This window comes from Tyto alba, unplaced genomic scaffold (assembly GCF_018691265.1).
Source record: "Tyto alba isolate M040663 unplaced genomic scaffold, T.alba_DEE_v4.0 Super-Scaffold_21, whole genome shotgun sequence".
In the NCBI taxonomy this organism is placed as follows: Eukaryota; Metazoa; Chordata; class Aves; order Strigiformes; family Tytonidae; genus Tyto; species Tyto alba.
The window spans coordinates 2,173,419-2,195,000 of record NW_024881295.1 but is presented as its reverse complement, the minus strand read 5'-3'; the positions used below and the strand labels follow the sequence as shown (position 1 = coordinate 2,195,000).

Below are 21,582 nucleotides of genomic sequence, written 5' to 3'. Positions count from 1 at the left end.
AGCTTCCTATTGATGGTACTTTGATGATCTTCCCCTCCCTCCCATTACTGTAGTGTAGAAGCACCTCATAATCAATTTATTTATATACCCAACATGCTCATGAAAGAGAAAAATGCTATTAATTCCATTTCAGTGTTGATGATTTATGCTTGAATAATCGGACGGCTCTTAATTACTGAGCAAACCACCTGGCCACTGGATTTTTTCCACTATGTTTATTACCATGTTCTCATGTACCTCAGAAATCACTCTCGGTTGCACAGTTTCTGTTCTCAAACTTTTTTTTTTTTTTTTTTTTTTTTTTTTTGCTTTATCGAGTGTGATGCCATATCAAGTCAACGTTATTCTCTCACAATGTGCTCTTTAAGAGGTGTGGATGTTTATATGGTCAGGGGATGCTAGAAAGTGCGGTAGTAGACATGATCAGCGTAAACAAAAGTATTTAGAAAGTATGCGAGGTTGTTTTCGATGGATAAGACCCTGATACAGTGTAGTCTCGATTACCTTTTAAAAGGTCTTCTTTGTTCAGTGTTGTCATTTTTATTAATAACCTGTTGTTTTGACTAGTTTAAAGATGGTTCTAAGAAAAGTGTTCTGGCGGGATTAGGTATGCTGTATGGACAATAAACTCACCTTGACCTAAATTGTCCTGTCTTGGTTTTATTCATTCAGTGTGAAGATGGTGCAAAAGCAAATGTGATTCTACAGCCTCTGGTCTAGACAGATGGTGTTAGCAGGCATATAAAATGTGAACTATTGAATGTTGCAGTCACAGAACAAGTTTTCCTCTAAAACATAGCTCATTGCCTACTGGATAGGCAAATTCTGGCACGTTTCTTCTGTGAAATGATCCCTCGAGATTCGAGGAGAACAAAGTCCTAAAAGTGGTAAGTTGCTGGATCAAAACACCTTGTGAAAATTAAATTTAGCTGGTGGGAAAGTCCTCATCAGTGCATGGAGTGCACATTCTTGCAACTAATTGAAATATTACTTAAATCTCCACTCAGTTATTTGTTGCATATAAGTGCCACTGCAAAAATTATGTTGGTTTTCTTTCTATAAGCTTGGGGCAAACTGAGTAAAAGGAGAGAGCTTTGTGGCAAAGCCAGTGGGAAGAAATGAACCTCCACATACCAAGTCTGTTTCCTCAGCCTGCGGCCAGGGGGTGGGATGCTCTCCCACGTCTTCTGCGTGTGGATGCTTGCTGTGAAGTGACCAACCTACCGTGGGATGTGTGTGGCCTGACCTCAGTGCCTCTCCTTCTCCACTGCCATCCAGTAGCAGTTTTCTACTGAATTTCAGGCCTTTGGGCACCCCAGGGGAGAACAAAGAGGCGCGGAAGAATGAAGAAGAGGTGTTCAGGCAGATACACTGGGGAAAAAGTAACACCATCATAAAGTGAATAATACAGCCAGAAACAGAGAAGAGAAATGAAAGAAAAAAAAAAACAAACAAACAAACAAAAAAACCAAGATGTGATGAACAGGGAGAAAGAAAAATACTCAAAAGGAAAACCACATATTGATAAAATGAAGAAACATGAACAAAAATAAATAGATATTAAAAACAAACAACAAAAAACAAACAAAACAAAACAAAATCATGGATAGGGTAGGAAATACGAACTAACTCATGAGGTTGTGAATCAGGAGATTCAGATCTTTCTAGCCATAATCACACAGCCTTGGGACCCATCTGCGGTTTTAGGCAAAGTCTCTCGAGGCTTCCCAGCAAAGCCACCTGTGAGCCTTGTGTTTCACAGGTTGTCTGCACCAAAGGTAGATACTTCAAAGCATAACGAGTCCTTGTGTTCCTCTGGCCACCCTTTAACAACATAACAATCTGCAGCATTTCATAGGTGTAACTTAGAGCCTATGAAAAACTGGAACTTGCGAGGGTTGTTTTTACATCTTCCATTTGGGGTTTAAAGCTCAAAGGGGTGCTCTCCAGCCTCATTTCAGGTTTGAGGGGATTAATTCCTCTCCTACTATAGTGTCACCAATAGTCCTCCCGGAACTGCAGGGATGTGCTCTGCAGCTGTGTGCTTTAAGAGGTTTCACTAAATCTAGGGTTAGCGGAAAAGAGATTTTCTGTTGTTGTTTAAGTAAATGTATGTTTTCAGAATGAATGGATATAGGGTGCAGAAGCTAAAATTGAAATTAATTGGACAATAGCCTGCTCCCTGTAAAGAAAGCTGGCTGAATGCTGAAAAGCCACATACAATAGGGTTAAATTCCATTATTATGTGGCCTGTGAAACAGTTTTGTATTGTCATCTTCTTACCATCTGCAAACAATTTCTGCACATCGTGATCCTATACTTTACATAAGGACAGCCTGAGGATTTTAAGGAGGGACAACACAGCAAAATCATGCTTTAAAACAACTGCACACTGGACTGACTTCTGTGTTTAAGAAAATTCCTGAAGCAAAGGAAAGAAAGCTTCAGCACTGAGATTCCAGCAAAAAAATTCAACCACGCAATTGCTTGGTGTTTCCAGTGTCAGTATACAAGTTAGATTACGTTTTATTTTATACTATCCCAAATCTTTCTGTAGGAACTAGAAATGCAGTTTATCTTTTTAAGCAGGGAATTTTCCTTTGTGTTTCAAAGAAGGTATCCTTAATGCTTGTTTCAGGAGTCTTTTCAAACCCTTTATTGTAATTGCTTTTATTGTATTGTATTTTTTAATTTGTCCATGAACTATGTAGCCACTCTTCATTCTGTGCTGCTCTAAAAAAGCAAAATTCCCTACAAATCTCATTCAACCAGCACAAGCAGAATTAAATTCTATCCCTGCAGAAGAAGACAGTGGGAGCTCTGCTGTTGACTTTTAATAGAATTAATAATTTTCCCACCAACTCCAGTTCATTCTTGCCTCATACTGTAACTTACCAGTCAGATCAATACATGTAAAGCTGATGTAAATGCAGATATAATTTCTGCTAAATCCGGCCAAGTAATTTCCGTTTTTTCAGCAGGAAAATCCAGGATTTAGCTGCCAAGAGGTATGAGAGGTACAGAGTCCATTTTACTCGATAAGGTGTTAACCCCTGAGCATTACACTGGTGCTTCATCCTATGAAAACCAGCACGTGGAACCACCTAGGCCACTGAAGGTCACTGTCTGCAGTCACAGCCCTGCAGTCACCCATGCTCTGCCCGGAAGGATGCGCAGAAGGATGCGTAAGTGACGAGCAGTTTGAAACGGACGGTAACTCGCATGTCCTGCGGGTGAACAGTGGGAGAGACAAAGCGTGCACTATCAAACACGCGGACTATTTAATGGCAGTGTAGATATTAAGGTAGAAAAGGTGTATTTCAATCGTGCATTTCATGAGGAAGAAACAGGCTAGGAAAGCACATGGCTTTGCTCACGCAGGTGACTATTGCTGATACACTTTCGCAACCTTCTGCAGTCCCTTGCAGCCATAAACAGAGTAGTTGCATTCGGTTTTTAGAGGATTTTATTAGAGCCTTCTGTGTGCTGTTTGCAAATCGAAGCCAGCCAGCTGGCACTATGGGAAACAGGCTGTGCTCTACTTCTTTGCCCCCCACAGCACACTGATTCATTTCTCCCAATTAAGGGAAAGTTTATTTTAAAAAGACTTTGGGGATCTCTTTAGATCTTCAGAGAAAGCTGGCACGACCACCCCTACTTTGTACCTCCTTGAAATACTAAAAAACCCACACACTCTTTCATTTTTCTTAATATAATGATATATTGAAAAGGGTCCTCAAAGGTGATTTGTATGCCAGCTGTGTGCAGCTGCCGGGGCACAGGTACCATGATCTTTTTACACCAAAAAGAGCACGGCAGCCAATGTTACTGCTGCTGCTGCTGCCAGGAGACAACAGTGAAAATTGTGGGGGTCTTCGTATGGGCACGTGTCAGGGGGGATGTCAGGCCAGCACTCAGCTGGGCTTCAGGCGCACTGTGGGGAAGGGCATCCCTTGGTAGCGGGTGTGTTAAATCAAGACCTGTTAGGCTGACAAATTAAGGTGGGTGAAGCTGGTATTTATGCTTAGGTACAAGGTCTGTATGCATTACGCCTGGCATGAGGGGCTGCTTTGAGTTCTGCTGCAACCTGCCAGAGAGAGAGAAAGGAGTTGATGTTGATGCAAAGAGTAAAAAAAAAAAAAAAAAAAAAAGGATGGGGGGGGGAGGGGGAAGGGGGGGAAATGCCAGTCTCCTTAAATGTCTGTCCTTCTGTGGAAATGATGCAGTGATAGCTCTGTCTTGCTATTGAGTTTTCTCTAAAAATAAACTGAGATGATATTTGAGCTCATCCAAAATCTAACATGCAGAAACTCCAAGAAGAATGAGGACAGAGCAGTGAAGGAGAAAGGTCAGCAGACAGGCCATGTTTGGGGCTGCGACTCCTCAGATGACTTGGTAATGTTTCTTAGAGCAAAAACTCTGGTTTGTCTGGCAGGAGACAGGCAAGCATCCCTGAAGAGCAATAGATTGGCCTTTCTGATGACTAGGGTTTGCAGAACTTGAACAAAACTGTGAGCGGCACGTAACTGGCTGGAGGATGAGGAATGAATTCAGGATTGTTACCCAGCACACCCAAACAAAAATTTCTCTCAATTTTTCCAGCGTCCTCAAGTTCAACCTCTTCGCTTCTCCAATAAGTATTTTATTTATCTTTGGATTATTACAGATAACAAAGTATTTATCTTTCTGGAGTGCCCTGATGGTATTAATTAATTTTCCAAACTTAGGTGTTAAGGCTTGGTTCTGGTGTTACAGAACTTTGCAACAAAAATATAAAATTTGGATGTGATTCCGCTTGATGGCTAGCAGCACGAGAGCAAGCGATTAAATATGTAATCTAAGCGAAATGCAAAGCTTGTTGGCTGGGAACTGACTAAAATTGGACTGCAGAACCCGAGGGTGCAGACTGCCGGAGGACCGCTAGATGACGGTAACGTAACTCCTACAGCTGCAGCTACTACTGGAGCTCCTCCAGGAGCTGCCTGGGATTTCCTAGCCTTCTAGAAAGTCAAGTGTTTAACCTAACCTTCGCACTTCTCCGACAGCTTGCCTGAACGCCTTCATCAACCAGAAAACCTCCAGCCGTGACGCTGAGCTTCTACACTCGGTGGTTTCGGCAGATCAGTCTCAAGTGCTGTTGCAGGAAGGTTTTTTGTTCAGCCGGACAGTCACAAGGGGCTGGCTCAGCTCCCTGTTTGCAACCCACATATCACACCGAAAACCATATTAAAAATAATTAAACACTTTCCTATTGTTATTTTTCCACGAAAGCAATTGATGTAGTTGCCACAAAGGTATTGCACAATCGTGTTCTCCCGCTTGTCCAATTTGAGAACTATCCACAGCACCGTCCCTGTGCTCGGGTTTGACTTTATGAATTTCTTCATGCCAGTACATCCTTTAGAGGCGTATTACACGGGCAAAGGAATGGGGGAGGAAAAAACTGAAGAAATTCAGCCCAAGTTTCTGCTGGGCTGGTGCACTTGTAAAAGCAGGAAGCAAGATCAGATCCTGAATGACAAGTGGGCTGCAGGGAACATAGCCCAGCTGATGATTTCAGTTTCGTGTTCCTAATTGTCAACTGTTGTTTCATGGAAACTAGGTAACTCGCCCTAGATTGATGATATTGTCTGATGTTAGTGCTATGCAATCCGTATGATGATGAATTTACTAGATTCAAGTTTAAAATTTTTATTAGAATAAAATTTTCTCATTCAAAAATGTTTCATTTTCAGCTCCACAAAAGCTTTATCTTCCTAAGATGACTTCCTCAAAATACTGTTCCTCATCTGATGAGCTTCTGTGCTCGTCTTAGCAGTTGTGCTTTATAAACACTTGGTTTCAATGGGTCAATTTAAAAAATTGGCTCATGAACACAGACTGACATGTGCTACAGCAGATCAGAGAAATTACTGAGAAGGAAGAAATGAAAAATCAGAATTTTAACGCTCAGGAAAAAATGTGCACATGCTATAAAGATGAAGGAGACAGGAGCAAAGATAAGAGGGCTAAACAGTGGAGAAAAGAAAGATGATCTAGGAGCCAAACCATGAGGCTGTAAGTCAGAAGCAGCAGGCCTTTCAAGCTGTTTTCTCACAAATCTAAACTGTGACTTCAGTCAAGTCTCTTTAAAACTTTGCCTGAAGGGCTGTCACTTTTGCAAAGGGACCTGTATCAAAACATGCACATATAAGAATATAGACACTAACAGTGTTGGTTCATATTTGTTTCTTGTCCTTCTAAAACATCCTTGAAACACAGCTGGGATCTTATCATTGTAGCAAAGCACAGTTTTTAATGGTGATACAATAGAAATAGGTCAGCACTGAGTCATTTGGCATCAGCTCGTTTAAAGGCTAGACATGTCACTAGTCTTACCCTTGGAAAATGTCAGTTCTGAAATCTGTGGAAGAGAGGCACTGCAGAAATACAAGGTTATGCCACACCGCCAGAGGAAGATAAACAGAGAACGAAACAGACCCACCATTGCGTTAAATACTTAATTTAGCATCTCTTTTAAAAGGCTGTCAAATGAAACAATTTTGTTTTAGTCTTCATTTAGAATGTGTTTGGTTCCCAACTGGCACAAACCAGTTTCAAAGTTAGGCCAGATGTCGGGGCAACCCAGAAGAATTTCTCGAACAGCTGATTTTTAGATAGAATTTATTCCATCCAGTTGTGAAATCCTAAAGGATATACACTCATCTGCCTGATCAACTAATATTTCAGTTAATCAGTTTGCCTGTAATCCATAAAACTTCAGCTTTCTGAGGGGAAAGGTTGATCTGCAATTGCTTCTTCTGCTACTTTGTCCATTTTACCAGTAGCAATTCCATAATGCTATTATTTAATAATAGAAATCGGGTCATTGCTCTCATTGTCTATTATAAATCACCATTAGTAAAATTATTAAAATATTAACTGTAAATGATGTTTTCTCAGTTCTTGCGTGCTGTTATAGTTCCTTGGATTTTTTTGTTCATCCTTAAGTGACTTCCATTTCTTTCCTTGCTTTTGCAACCATAAAGTACATATTAAGTACATATTACCTGCTATCTCATTCTACATCAGTAACAGTGATATTGTCACCAAATTTTTATGGTTAATTTCCTCAAATACCAATCAGTTTGAATCCTTAGTATTTGTAGCCAGCAGGACCTTTCCTGAGGTGAACACTGTGTTGAGGAAAACATCTTCCCATGCTGTGCAGCTCCCTGAGATCTATGTGTGGTTTTTCATAAATCTTCAAATCGTGAAGTGGGGAAGGAACAGCAAAATTAGTTTCTATTTTTGTAAATTTGGGTTGGGTTTTTTTGTTTGTTTGTTTGTTTTTGCTTTGCTTTTTCACTCTCACTAGTCTGAATGCCAAACCCTAGCAACTGAAAGGAAAAATCCCCACTCACCCCCCCCTGCAAGCAACGCCGAAGGCAACAGGAGCGAGAACCGCACGATGCAGGCGCGTCTCGCTCGTACCTCCCCACGGATGCCGCCCGCTGGCCCGGCGCGAGAGAGGGGCTCCAACCATTTATTTATTTTTTGGAGTTATTTTTTGGAGCGGGGTACACACGGGGCAGCCTCCGGCGCCCGCACGGGCAGGACCGGCGGTGCCGTGGGCGGGCGGCCCCGCGATCCGCCGCCGCGGGACGCAGCGGGGGAGCCCCGCGGGCTGCCGCGGGGTGGGGGGGCACCCGCTGCCGCCGGTTCCCGGCGTGGGGCCCTGTCCCTCCCCGCGGCTTCCTCCCCACGCCGCGCCGCGCCGGGGCGGGGCCGTGACGTCACCGGCGGGCGCGGGGCGGCCGCCGCAGTGCGGGCGGGAGGCGGCCGGCGGCGGTGAGGCCTGCGCGGCCGCGCCATGGTTCGCTTCGGGCTGACCGTCGTCCGGCAGTGAGTACCGCGGAAACCCGGCCCGCCGGGGCCGGTGCCGGTGCCGGTGCCGGGGCCGGTGCCGGGCCTTGCCCCCGCCTCGGCCGTCAGTGGAGTCCCGCCGCTCCCCGGGGGCGGTCTGTTAGGCGCGCGCAGCTCCCTCAGGGGTAACGGCTCCTGGCTGTCAATCAGGCGGGGGGCGCGGGGGGGGTGCGGTGGGCCCAGGCCTGGCCCTTTTTGGGGGGGCGGGGGGTCCGCGCCCCGCGGGTGCTGCTGCCGGGGCCGGGGCCGGGGCCGGGGCCGCAGGGGTTGCCAGGCCCGGCGGCGTACGGGGGCCCGGTCTAGTGTGCTTCCCTTAACCAGACGAGTCGGGCCGCGCCGGTGTAGTTTGGTGTTGATGGACGTGCGGGGTTATAGATAGCAGTAAGTACTGTTTGCGAACTCCTAGGTGACTGCTCGTAAGGCCTTTCGCCTGCCAGAAGCTCTGGTGGGGCAGAGAGCTCCTTCAGGAATGGTGGTCTAATGTTTCTGCTGGGAAATGTTAAACAATTGGCATTTGTGAATTAGTTAAAATTATTAAGGTGAGATTTTTCTTTCAAGCTACAGTGGATATTGAGAAAGATTTGTCCTTAATTAGGCTAAGTAGCTCCAGCTTCCTGCATTTGACAGTAGTTAACTGTTTAATTTTTATGAAAAATTTTTATTTCTCCTTTAGATAATACAGTTTAATACTTGATCAGTGGAACTGGAGCAATGACTTTTTTTTTTATTTTTTTTGTCTGATTTTCCTCCTGTTAAGAGTTACTGTTGACTTCCCTTAAAAACCTGAATCTGCTGATTTGGTGCTGTAGTTGCAGCCAGACTTTTGCATCAGCTAGAAAACATTGTGAAACAGTTTGTTGAACTTGAAATCTTCAGGTGGGACTCTGGCAGACACTTCAGAAAAATCCCAGTTCATTCATTAGCCAGTGGAGGGGAGTTCATCCATCAGCCTGTGCTTGTGTATGCTGTGCTATCTTAGTGCTGCTTGGAAAACTGCACATTCTGTTCTTCCCTCACCTCCAACTGATGATTCCATCCAGCCTGCTGCATTTTCCTAAGGAGGCTGGAAGTAACTGTCAGGAAATGAGGTGAGCCTGAAGAATTAAATTGCTGCCCCCTGTGTAGGAAAAAGTTTAAAGCATACTGAAATACAGTGTTTTATCTTAAAAGTACTGGCGTTCTGTGGTCAGTTACATGTCTGGGACTCATCTTGAGCACTTCCACACAGCAGTGTTGGTAGCTCTCTGTATAAAAACCAATCAGCACACTTGGCCTTAGTACTGCAAAAAAACTTAAGCAGGTGACATTTCAGTCAGGTGAGGGGTCTCAACAAAGTCAGCATGGATAACTTTTTTCGTGTGGAGTTTAGTTGTTAGATTTTTCTCTCCTAAATAAATCTGCACGTGGTTTTAGTCACTCTTCTCCTGCAATACCATCAGTTACAGTTTTCAAGGTAGAATATTCTTATTCCTAAAGAAAGTGGTGTTAGTTTTTCTTCAGCTCTGGCTTCTTATGCTCTGTTTTTTCAAGGTGTGCAGCCTGCTCTGCTACTATCTTTGATAATCTCTTGAATTGGCTTCCCTTTAAAGCGCAGAGGTCCAGTTGGCTAGGACACGCATTTCATAAGAGGGCACCGGAGTCTTACTGCAACTTCCCTTTCTCCAGCATGGAGATGTAATTGTAATATCATAAATTCAGCAGAATTTATCTAAATTTAAGAAATTACTTCCCTTTTATTCCAGGTAGGTTTATCTTAGTAAATATTGACGGCATAAATAGGGTTGACTACTTGAAAAAGTTTTGGGTTTTTTTTGTTGTAAAGTCTTCAGATAGATCTTTTTGAAAAGAGGCTGTGCTGTATCTCATTTTTTCTATATTCGGACTTTGCTGTCTTCTGTTGCTATCTAATATAGTAATGTTTTTGAACAGTAAAACCATTGTGAGTTATTTTTTTTTGTTTATAATCTCTTTCAGTGGAGAAACAAGATACAACAAAGACAAGATACTGCAAGGTGAGTATCAGTTGTTCTGCTAGTTTGTTAGAGATGGAAAATGTGAAATCCTGTAACCAACTTCTGAAATGTTAAGTCTTATTATGGAATAATATTGTAAACTTTAAGAGACTTTATTTGTAAGATAGGATGTTAGCTTGGTAGTTTTACAGAGCTGTGAAGATTCTAAGTCAGTCTCCACAGAATATCAACAAATGGTGATGCATTTCTAGTATCAACAGGAGTATTAGAATAGTTCCTTTTTGTAAAGAGGAGCTGGGGGGGAAGTTACCTGTAATCAAATAAAGTGGTAGCAGCACCTGTTATTAAAGATGCCAGAATGTCCCATAGCACTGTGTTGAATCTCAGTGGTGTGATGCCCGGGAAAAAGGCTTCTGGAGCTCAGACACGAAGAACCAGCCAGGTGCACGTTTGTACAGTGGAGTTGGTAAGGAGCTGCAGAAGGGTGGATAAAAGCCATGTTGTAAAGGAGGTTGTTGCCTTAAGGAGGTAGTCTGTCACTTGTGAAAAAAAAGCTTACAGTAGAGCAAGGAGGAATGGAAAGTAAAGGTTGTTTAAATGCTTGAATTGGTCAATCCCAGCTCTTTCTAGGAAGGCAGTCTTCAGACACAACATTTAAAACCAGATCTCTTCTTAGTGACTGCTGACTTGTACACCCAGAACTGGAAATGCTGAGCTGCTTGGATGTCTGTTGTAGGACAACTGAGGCTTGCCACTACAAGAAACCTCATGGAGTTGTACTCCAAATAAATAAACTTTATACCATGCTAAGTGCTGTGAGGGAGAATTGTGCTTTCAGATTTTCCTAACTCTTTTGACATTGCAGTTTACAGTTCTTGCAACGTCTCATTAAAATGAATAAAGAATATTCCCCTGCTTTATGTTGTTAAAAGTACCAGGGATGTCTTTTAAATTCCTAGTGTCAAATGAGATGTAGTCTCTCCAGTGTAGGAAGTGAACGTTGCCTTGTGTTTCAAGAGGTGTAAGACATACCAGCATGGGGGTCCAACTTCTCACACAGCTGAATTACAGATGAGATGGTCTGAACTCAAGTTGTAGACTTTGAGTGTCCTGTCTTTTGCTATTAGAAGCGTCTAAATGATTGTGCATTTGCTTGGTGAAAATTGTTTTTATCGTCGTGGATCGGATGAGAATTGCACACACTGCTTTACTTCCTGCAGAAGTAAAATAAGTCATAGAAATATGAACATAGCAATGTATTATAGGTTTGTCCCTCTGCCACAGTTCTTGGTTCTCCTACAGACTCTCTGAGCTGTAACAGGAGCAAATCTATTTCATTCAAGTTGGATTACCAAAGTGCTGGTTCTCTCAGTGCTGACCTAGAGCCCTGTGACCTGCTAAGTTTCTCAGACTATGGCTGAAAGCAATTTTTGGAAGGGTTGCTACTTTTCAGCTACCTTTGTTCCGTCAGTGTGCTTGCTATGCAGCTGCATAAGCATTAGCGTCAGTGTGCGAAGTGGAGTAGTGGTGAGGAAGAGACCACAAGAGACTGTGTTCACATCAACTGTAAAATTCTTGTGAAACTGTGTCTTTGGCAAAGAGTGTGTGCTGCTTTTCACATTAAACAGAATCCTTTCTTGCCTCATCTCTTCAAGTCTTTGTCAATGTTAGGGAATAGGGAGGAGTAGGCACTTCATATTTGTCAGGACTTAACTCTCCCAATGTGCATGTTTTTTCCATACATGTACTTTAGTATAAACCACATTATCTGAGTTGTATTGTCCTTATTTACAATCAACAAATCTATTTATAGAGTTTCAGTTTCAGTTGTGAGATTCGCCTTGCAGGAAGCCTACCAGTAAGCATTCTAAAAAGGACAAGTGATTTGAAATGACTACTCGCATTTGGAAAGTGTAGGCCTCTTGTTTTATGTTTAAATCTGTCTTATGTATACATTAATGTAAATGTAATTGATAATGATCCTGCTGTATTCCTAGACTGTACTCCCTATTTTCATACAGTTTGTGCAGCTGAGTTTAGGGAGGACCAGGGGAACAGTGACTTTTACTAATGGTTGGATTTACCGAAGGAGAAGCATTTTATTATGACTGAGCAGATTCTTTATTGCTGCCATGCCTGCTCAGCTGCTAAATGATCTAAATTTTGCACGTCTTAATGTTGATGGGCTTTTATTTTGTAGGTCAAGGAGTGGATGAGCCGCTTTCTGCAACCGGTTTCAGACAAGCAGATGCTGCTGGTTCATTTCTCAGTAATGTGAAGTTTACTCATGTCTTTTCAAGTGACCTCCTTCGAGCAAAGCAGGCAAGTGCCTCTTGAGGCAACTGAATGTAAATATTAGCTTTGGAATTTGGCATTTATTTGCTGTTGATGATGCAAAAATTATAAAGTGACAGAGAGCCAAAAGCTATTTTGACGGATTAGAACTGCAGTTTGACTTGTGTCGGATTCAGGGTGATCTCTGAGCAAGGACATTTCAATGAGAACAGCTCAGTTAGGAGGTGATGGCCAGCTGGCTTTGCAGGATGTCATGCAGTGTATGGATTTGCTGTTATTTTATATGTGCCTAGGTTCTTGCTAGAGAAATAATTGGGACTTTCAGGTAACACAGACCGAAGTCAGTTTTTCTTTGAAGAAACAAAGAAATTGGCTGTGATAGTGTTGCATTGTCTTATGCTTTGTGGCTGTACACTCTGTTTTTCTGAGGAATGCCGACCAGTATAGGCAAGATCAAGTTTTGCTGTGAAGTCCGTACAAGGATCATTAAATGTACAGAGAGGTTGGATTTTGGCAGGAATGCAATAGCACACCTTTTGCCTTGATGCACTATTTCAATAGGTTAATTAAAGAGGAAAAAATGTTAATTACTTACTGGGATTACATGTGATTTTGTGTGCAAGATTATGCAATACTCAGAAAATTAGGGAAAAGGAACTTTTAAGGGTGGAGGCATAGATCAGCTGTTCTGGGAAGGTCATGTCTCCTGTGGAAGCCCTATCCTTATCTCCCTCTTCTGTTACTGATGCTCTGATTTCAGGAGTCACATAGACTTCACGGGACCAAAACTACTAAGTGATTCTTGATAGCCCTGCTGGTTGCTTGCTTTTTGTTCTGTTGTCCTGTTACAAAAGTCTGTGAAGTCTTGCTGTAAACCAGATCAACAAAATCTAGCATAAATCTGCTTTTTTTTTTGTTAAAACGTACATCATCAACATTCCTCATCACTTCTGCAGCACAGTCCCATAAACTGCTGTAGCAGCACCTTTTAGGCAGAAAACAAACTAAAGCCAGGGAAGGAGGAGTGCAATAATTAGGTATTTTAAAAATGAATAACTGCCTGGCAGGTCAATTCCTTTAAGCATATGAATGGCAGTGATTATATTTAAAAACATTAATAGTGCTTTATAAAGTTTATAAGACTGTCTGTGCTATGTGCCTGCCTTAGGGGAATTGTTTTTGAATGCTCAGCCACATGAGAATGTGGTAATTTTTTTCCGTTTGTTAGAGACAGCCTTCCTTTTCCACGAGAAGCATTTGCACTCTTGTAATGTAGAAGATGGACCTGAATTTGTCCTTTGCATAAAGGAAATGTGTTTAGCCATTTGTTTGACAGGTTATCCACACTTGGTGGAAGCTTTTCCAAAGATGTGTATAGCTGCAGTTTCCATTTGCCTGGAACTCCCTTCTTTGTCAGCTGTTAATCTATGAAGAAGTGTCCTTTACTGTGCTGTCACCTCATAGCTCAAGTATGAGAGGAATGTACGAGTTCCCTTGCAAAAGAGGAAAAAACATTTTTAAATGAAACTGTTAGTGGTAAAGTTTAGTTTTCCTTGCAGTGTCTCCTGCATCAGCTGTAGTCAGGGTGTGTACTGGTTACTGGAACCAGGAGCGGTTTGCAGTCCTCTGGCTACAGCCCGTGGCCAACAGCTGAACATTCAAACCTAAGCAGGATAGGAGAAAACGGGGATGTGTGCAAAGAGAGTTGTACTAGCTGGTTAGGAATTCTGAGAGCTACAGGATGTGCAAAGTGAGCAGGTATGGGAAGCACAGAGAGGGGCTTTGCAGGGAAGCCTGTTTGAGAGAAGAAGCCAAGGCAGGAGGGTCGAAAACTAGCTCCTGAGATGAGCAGTGTAGAAAAGAGTAGGCAGACCTGCCACGTGAAAATAAAAAAAGACTAGTTGGGCAGACTGGGCTGTGGTGTGAACAGAGCATAACTCTGTAAGACTTGTAAGCTTAACAGAGCATAACACCAAAGTCTGCGGGGGAATGTGGGGCCTACTGTGAGATGCTCATGCCATTGGGGCAAGAACTCTGCAGCAGTGAAGGCAGCTTCAGGTCTGGGACAGGCTGTGTCCTGAGACGGATGAGAGAAAACGTTTGAGTCTTTTTAATGTGTAAAGTGGGACTAATATCCCTTCTCTCAGTGCGGTACTGTGAAGGTTCAGGAACGTTTCTGAAGCATGCCAGTATTCTGGTAATGAATCGTGTACGAGGGGTGTGAGGAAGTTAATCTCATCTCAGAGCAGATTTTGGTTTCAGCACAGTAAATGAGGCTTCATGTTTAATATTTACAATTTAGAGGATGAATTACTGCTCAGTAGATGAATGTTGTCTAGTCTATGTGCTGAACAAGATTTCAGTCCTGGAGAAATTTCAGGATGTAATCATACAATTAACCATGCTATTCATATATACAAGGAAGTCGATTCAACCCCATCTGAATTTTGACATTATTCTATGACAGAAATTGAGAGTTGCAACATAAAGCCTTTCCTAAGCAGTACATTAAACAGGTCATGGAATCTTGTTAGTACATCAAGGCTGCATGTTATTTGCCAGAATCCAAGGAGCCTTTTCAAAATGAGCAAGTTCTTTGAATGTCAGTTCGATTGGATGTGGACATTTGCATGAGAATTCCAGTTGATATTACCGGTCAAAACTGCATGCAAATTCCGTACAGCCTTCACACTTTGGTGTGTTTAAGAACAGGGACAGGTTAGCCATCCTTTAGTTCCCATTGTTGGCTGTGGCAGCCAGGCAGCCATGTAATAGCCAACATGCTAGAGCCTGTATTAGGGAATACTTTTTCCAAAGTGGTATCAGAATTTCCTCTTGCTCAGTTGTCTTGCCCTCCCTGCACCCCTAAAATCACATGCTTCCTTGAAAGGAAAAAAGATACATAGCACAAAACTCAAGACATCCAGGCTATTGTTAAAAGGAAACTAAGCCCTTTGGGTTTTCTCTATCTATTGGCCATGCTGTCAAAAGGCAGGTGAATACAATAAGCTAGATTTACTTTTTTTTTTTTACCCTCAAAGTGTGTCATCCAGGGCATTTCTCCCTCTTAACATTGAGGCTAACACTTCAGTAAGTTGCCAGCAAACACCCTCCTGCCTCCTAACCGCTTCAAGAGTACTTAATTTCTGAAATGCATTCAGTAGCCACTTGCCAGGAAATAATTTAATTTGTTAGATGTTTTTGTTAGATGCTATGCATTTGTTCAATGTTAGATGTTTTTGATAGGTGCAGTGTTTTTCACAGTCAGATTAGCTCATCAGTTTTTAGGAACGTCCTGCTTGTGAGTCTGACCCACTACATGTAAAGAATGTGTCGGCATGACTGCTTTGTGAGTGGAGGTGTGCTCAAGAGAAGATGTGGCTTTTATCCCGGTAAATTCTGCTGCTGCCATGTGTCTTGCTGCCCACCTTTCATGGGTGCTAAGTGTCTTGAACCGTTCTGGACTTTGAATTGTGAAAGAACTTTCAGAAGATTGCAGCTTTTCTGCCTTGTATGGCCTGACACAGGTCATACATCCAATTGTGACAGACACTACTAGCTGAAAATCTTTTTATCTTGTTTGGGTTGTTGGGTACTACTAATGTGATTCACATTGGCTGTGGTGGTGTAAGATGGTCTAGTTATCCCATGGGAAAACAGCTCATTAATGTGACTGTACATTATCTTTTTAGACTGCTGCCACCATTCTAGGAAAAAACAAGTTTTGCAAAGATTTGGAAATCCAGTGTGATGCAAGACTTCGAGAGAGAGTAAGTGCCAAAAGAGTTTATTTTAATATTGAACAATGAACAATTTGAAAATTGTTTGAAAATTTTGAACTTACTGCTGATGGATGTCTTGGCTTATTAAATGGTAGATTTAACAGTGGAGAGCACTATGTGATGTGTTTTTAATCACTGAAAACTGAACTCTTCACATCGGGTACTATAAATTGTTTGCAGAATTGTGAAACAAAGCCAAAATTTAGTGATGAGTGCTTTAACTGTGATGCTTTAATGATTTAAGTAGGGTAAGATTTACATGTAGAGGGAGTTCTCTTAAATGTAATAAAAAGCTTAGTTCTGTTTTCTAACTCCATATGTAAAGTGTTAAAGATAGTCCCTCTGCCTACCTTATCTAGCCTGATGACACAACTCAGTGATGTTTTTTTAGTTGTTTATACCTTTTTATTTGCACAAAGACTACTGAAAAGCTTTCTGCTTTCTGTGGACCCATCTGCTTTCCTGATTAGCCTCTCTGCCTGACAATAGGCATCATTGTACCTCCTGTCTGTTTTTAAGTATGTCTTGATCAGAATAAGCTCAGATGCTGGCTGTTTCTGCTCACGTATATCACCCTTCAGATGCTACACAGAGTGGCAGCTGAATTTTAAAGAAGGGAGTGCTACAAAACCTAAAGTGGGATGGCATATTGCCAGCAGGCAAATAAGTGTTCATAATTTGTTCATTTTTTTTCTGTCAGAAATTCCAGTTCTTCCCCTGAAATCGGCAAGTTAAATGCCTCCCAGACTTCAGTTGCTTTACCACCTGATGTGTTTGAAGATCTTATGGTTCCTGATACAGACTTTTAGAAAGAAGAATCCTAAGTCTCTGTTACACTTTTTTCCCCCCTTTCATGGTGTTTATATGGATATATAGAAATGCCAATACCGTGTCTGCAGGCCACGGGTTGTAAGTCACTACTTTGGATAACTGGAATTAAGTTTGAATTGCATGAAAGGAAGCAGTCCTTTAAAAGAACATATGTCATTGACCCTATTAAGAAAGTTGTATACTCTCATGTCTTGCTTTCATGAGAGAAGTCTGGAAAAATATTTAAGATTTCATTTTCAGCAGCTTCAGAGCATTTATTTTGCCATGTCTGTCTTAGTGTTCTTAAACCGCCATAGTTTGCTGTAGAGAAAGGGATTGAGAGGCTGAAGTAGATGTGTTTCAGTACATTTAAATTCTGAAGACTGTAATAAATAAATACTATGGCATCTAATTGCATATCCACAGAAATTGGATAGTGACATAGAAGTCAAAAAAGCCTCAGTAATGAGTATGTACCTGTATCCTAGTCATCAGCATCTGGAATGCATGTAATGGGGTGTTTGACAGTATAACATCAACTCTTACTTTCTCAAAATACTCATAACTGCAGTGTTTTTACTGTCTTTGGATGTTCCAAGGAAAAACCAAAGCTTTACACTTTAACGTATTTTTCATCTTTTAGTGGTAGTGAAGTATTTATTAATCTTCAGAGGGAGAAGTATGAACCTGTTTACCATTGTTAGAGATGTACCTTGGAAGGCTCTTCAAGGTCAGAAATCATAATGCACATCAAAGTATATCTATCATGTAAAATACATGAGATGATAAATATTATCTTTTATAATGCATCTTCTACTGATCCAAAATAACTAGATGGTGTATATATAGGTTCTTACTACTGTTTCTCGTATGGACCTTGTGTTTGGAAGTCTCAGGAGTAAGCGTGTCACTGAAGATAGTTAATTGCATGTTCTCTGACTCCATTAGTGTATGTTTTTAAGATCTTTTTTGCCTTTCTTGTTTTCTGCAAACACTGTCCACAGCAGTACTGTATGTCCTGAAAAAATGAGGGGGAAGCCTTTTTGTTTATTTTTAATAGGTAGAGTACTTGTTGGTTTTTGTTTGTTTTGTTTGTTTTGTTTTGTTTTGTTATTTTGTTATTTTTTGGTTTTTTTTTTTTAAATTCTGATTTTAAAATGGACTCCTCTGTTGTGGAAATTTCAGAGGTATGTAGAGAAATTATTTGTTTCTTAGGAAAAATAATTCCTTCTAGGCTTTCTAGAAATGAAAAAAAAAAGAATGGAGTTTATCTTTATGTGAGCAGCTACATACAGAGGTGTTTGCAATGTAACCTCAGTTACAAAGACACTTGAATTTTGTACGCTGAGAATGAGTGTCAAAAATGTAGTAAAAAATCTCAGGGCAAAGACCAGGCTGAACGTGGTGTTTTGAATGTTAGTACTTTTAATGAGATGCTGCTCTTGATTTATTTCTTTACCCAGCATATATATATATATATATATTTACACAGACACATATATACACACACACTTTATGTACATACTTTCAACTTCAATAGCAGATACAAAGATAGCTCTTTCCTCAATATTGGGATAAAATGTAAAAGGTAGTTAAGCCTGAAGCCTGCAAGTTACGCTTGAGAATCCAAGAAAACAAATCTGGTAAGAGGTGTTTGCATTGAAAGCGGTGCTGGAGACTTGCTATATCTTGCTAAATCCGCTCTTTGTAACTTGCCTCTTGCAGAAATACGGCATTGCAGAAGGAAGGCCTTTGACTGACCTCAAGGCTATGGCAAAGGCTGCTGGAGAGCAGTGCCCTTCATTCACACCTTCTGGAGGAGAAACACTGGATGAAGTATGGTATTTATTTATTTGTGCCCTACTTTCTAGGCCATTTTGTCGGTGTAGATGCAGCTATTGATTACTTAGGAACATCTTATTGAGCACTTTAGCCCAACCCAAGTTAGTTACTTTCCAAGCTAAAAGTACTACTTGACCTTATTACAGTGGCTGCCCAGTAGGGAATCTCTTTAGAACCAAAATCCTGATTTTTGAGATGACTCCTCATGAAGCTCTCATTTGCAGAAGGGTGATGGCAGCTACTCTCAACCTTGGCTTTGGAAAGCAGAGGAGTTTTTACAGTATTCAGTAACTTACCATTTATTTCCGAGACTTGTCTGCGATAAATGTTTTTCTTTTAACTGAAGTAGTTATATCTCACATTTCCAAAGTCTCTTGCATTCCTCACAATGTACTCTTCCGACCTTTCTCTTTAGGTAAGAGAACGTGCAAGGGATTTTTTTGAATTTCTCTGTCGGCTGGCTGTTGAATTGGAACAGAAAGAGGAAGACAGGCATGGTGCAGCAAGCAGAAGCTCAGGAACATCTGCAGAACAGTTAGTTTTCCCTTGGACAAACCACTGCGGTGAAGCAGAACTTAGCTCTGATAATGGTGGAGCTTCTAAAATATTAGACGCCAATATATTAGTGGTGAGTCATGGAGCCTACATGAGGAACTGGATTGGTTATTTTGTTTCAGATCTCAACTGTACTTTACCAACAAATTTAACAAAGTCTCAGCTGTCTTCTGTCAGTCCCAATACAGGAGTTAGTCACTTCATTATAAAACTTGAAAATGGAAATTTGTTAAAACCCGAAATCACATGTGTTTGTCTTAATCAAGACTCTCACTTAGTGGATGTGGGAGCTGAATGTGTAGCTCCAAAAGTGTTTTAAGAGTCTTTGTAGGAGGAAGTGATTTTAAATCACCATTATACTAAGCTTGGGTAAAGGTTTCTGTAGTAATTACTGAGATTGACTGGAGTTATTGACACTAAACTGCAAAACTGAAGACATGCAACTGCTTACCGTCTTAAAATAACACGATTTGCATGGTCCTAGTGCCCAATATAAGTTGGCACTAGAGAAATAACACAAATGTTCCTTGTGAACAGAAGCATAATACTTTCAGTCACTTGCATATCTGTTCCTACAGTGCATATTTTTAAAAACTTCGTTAACCCATAATTATTTTGGTTATCTTGAGGTAAAAGAGTTGGAGAGGGGAGAGGTATGGTACCTCAGTGATGAGATATACTGTATTCTTGTTTTATTACAAAATGCTATATTGTAATATTAAACATATATGTTGTCTTAAAATAACTCTTTTGAATGCAATAGTATAACCTAAAAAGGAGCATTGCCTAGTGGAAAAGGTTTGGTACAGAGTCGTGTTCCTGGCTCTGATACTAAATAGCTGTGAGACTCTGGGCAAATCTCTCTTCCATTTGTAAAATGGGGATGATGATATACCTACCTCGCAGGAGTGTTTTGTAAGAAATTGTTAGTGTTGTTGAGAGCTCTGTTGAAGAGCACTGTACACAAACATAAAGTATTTATTTTTAACTGTAAGCAGGATGAGGGATCTCATGTGCACATAGTTGAAATAACGATCTCTCTTCTGAAAAGGAGCCTTATCAGTAGGGAGAGTTGTACCTGACTAGGGTCCTGTTGTCAATCGCAGTGATACATTTGATGGATGAATATTTTTGCCTAGAATTTGGCAAGTTTGTTTACTTGATGATTGCTTATAGTTGCTGTTAGTACTGCATTCTTTCCCCACCAGGGTATGTAAGGTTACCTGATTTATGTTATTTATAATATCTGCATACTTTTTCTTCATTTGCATATTTTAAGCCTGTTTAAAAAAATAATAAAAAAAAAAATTAAAGACTCCTGAAGAGAATTCCATTTTGTCTCTATTTCTTATGAGGTAAAAATCTTTGTTAATATTACTCTATGAAGCTTTGCTCAGATCATACATCTTCCTGTTTGTGGTTTTTTTTTGTTTGTTTGTTTGGTTGGTTGTTTTTTTTTGTTTGGGTTTTTTTGTTTGTTTGGGGTTTTTTGTTTGTTTTTTTTTGTCTGGAAAACCTTAGGCTGGTCTTTTACTGTGAAAAAGAAGAGAGCTATTTTTAGGGCTGATGGATCCGTGCTATACTGACTCTTACCTGGAAGAACCACTGATGTTCAAATGCTAAGGACGTACTTAAATTTCTTGCCACTGCACAAAATACACTGTTTGACTGAAGTTTTAATTTTTTGTAATTTTTTAAAATATGCTGTCCTCTGTACTTTGAACAGCTGGTGGTCTTTGCCTTGAAGCAGGGACTTGACTTTTGAGGAGGAAAAAGAGGATGCTCTGTTCTTTCCTTGAAGAGGTGGATGCCTATGCTTAACCCCAGCCCTACTGAAGAGGCAGCAGCAGAGTTACTCCGTCTGACCCAAGTGACTGCCCTTTGCTGCTTCTATTCCTGCGACCGTGGTTCAGTAGGAGAGTTCTCGTGATTCCTACCTGAGCACAGAGCGGGGCTCCCCTTCCCTTCTCTGTGCGGCTCTTCCAACCCTGCTAACATGTAGAGGGTGAAGTGGGAGGTGTTCAGCCCTGTGGCAGCCAGAGGTGAGCTTCAGGGGGTGTACTGGTCTCCAGAACCTGGAAATGGACCTCAGGCTTTTTACTTGCAGCGGGGCTTCTTAATCTAGTAAGTAACCACAAAACTCTCCACTGCTGTGTCTGGAGACTGGCCCATCGAGAGGAAAGCAGCCTGCTGACATGTAAAAATGGTGCACTGGTAACTGGTGTCAGCGAGGATTGGTCTTTCAACCTCTAGCACATTATATTACGTGAAAGACTGGGCACCCTTAGGCTGGGTTGGCGAATTTAAATTGGAGTTTTATACCGAACTTCTTCATCAATAGTCTGAACTTGTTACTTACGGATCAGCTGACTTCCATTTCTTTACAGGCGCAGGGGAAAGCCCTTTCATTATGGCTCCTC

The 21,582-nt window shown here is 41.3% G+C and overlaps 2 protein-coding genes across 2 annotated transcripts in view; both read left to right on the top strand.

The window, feature by feature from the left end:
• CCND2 (cyclin D2) overlaps positions 1 to 644 on the top strand; it is a 38,898-nt gene extending 38,254 nt beyond the window's left edge. Inside the window, exon 6 of the mRNA XM_042795482.1 lies at positions 1 to 644. This exon is cut by the window's left edge and continues 3,562 nt beyond it. The gene's annotated coding sequence lies outside the window, so the exon portion shown is untranslated.
• A 7,139-nt stretch (positions 645 to 7,783) lies between these two features.
• Positions 7,784 to 20,485, top strand: TIGAR (TP53 induced glycolysis regulatory phosphatase). The gene is made up of 6 exons (XM_042795571.1): positions 7,784 to 7,884; positions 9,880 to 9,917; positions 12,079 to 12,200; positions 15,866 to 15,943; positions 18,491 to 18,601; positions 19,023 to 20,485. Exons 1-6 carry the CDS (start codon positions 7,853 to 7,855, stop codon positions 19,479 to 19,481), a joined length of 840 nt encoding a protein of 279 aa, XP_042651505.1. The 5' UTR covers positions 7,784 to 7,852; the 3' UTR covers positions 19,482 to 20,485.
• Positions 20,486 to 21,582: the final 1,097 nt, after the last annotated feature.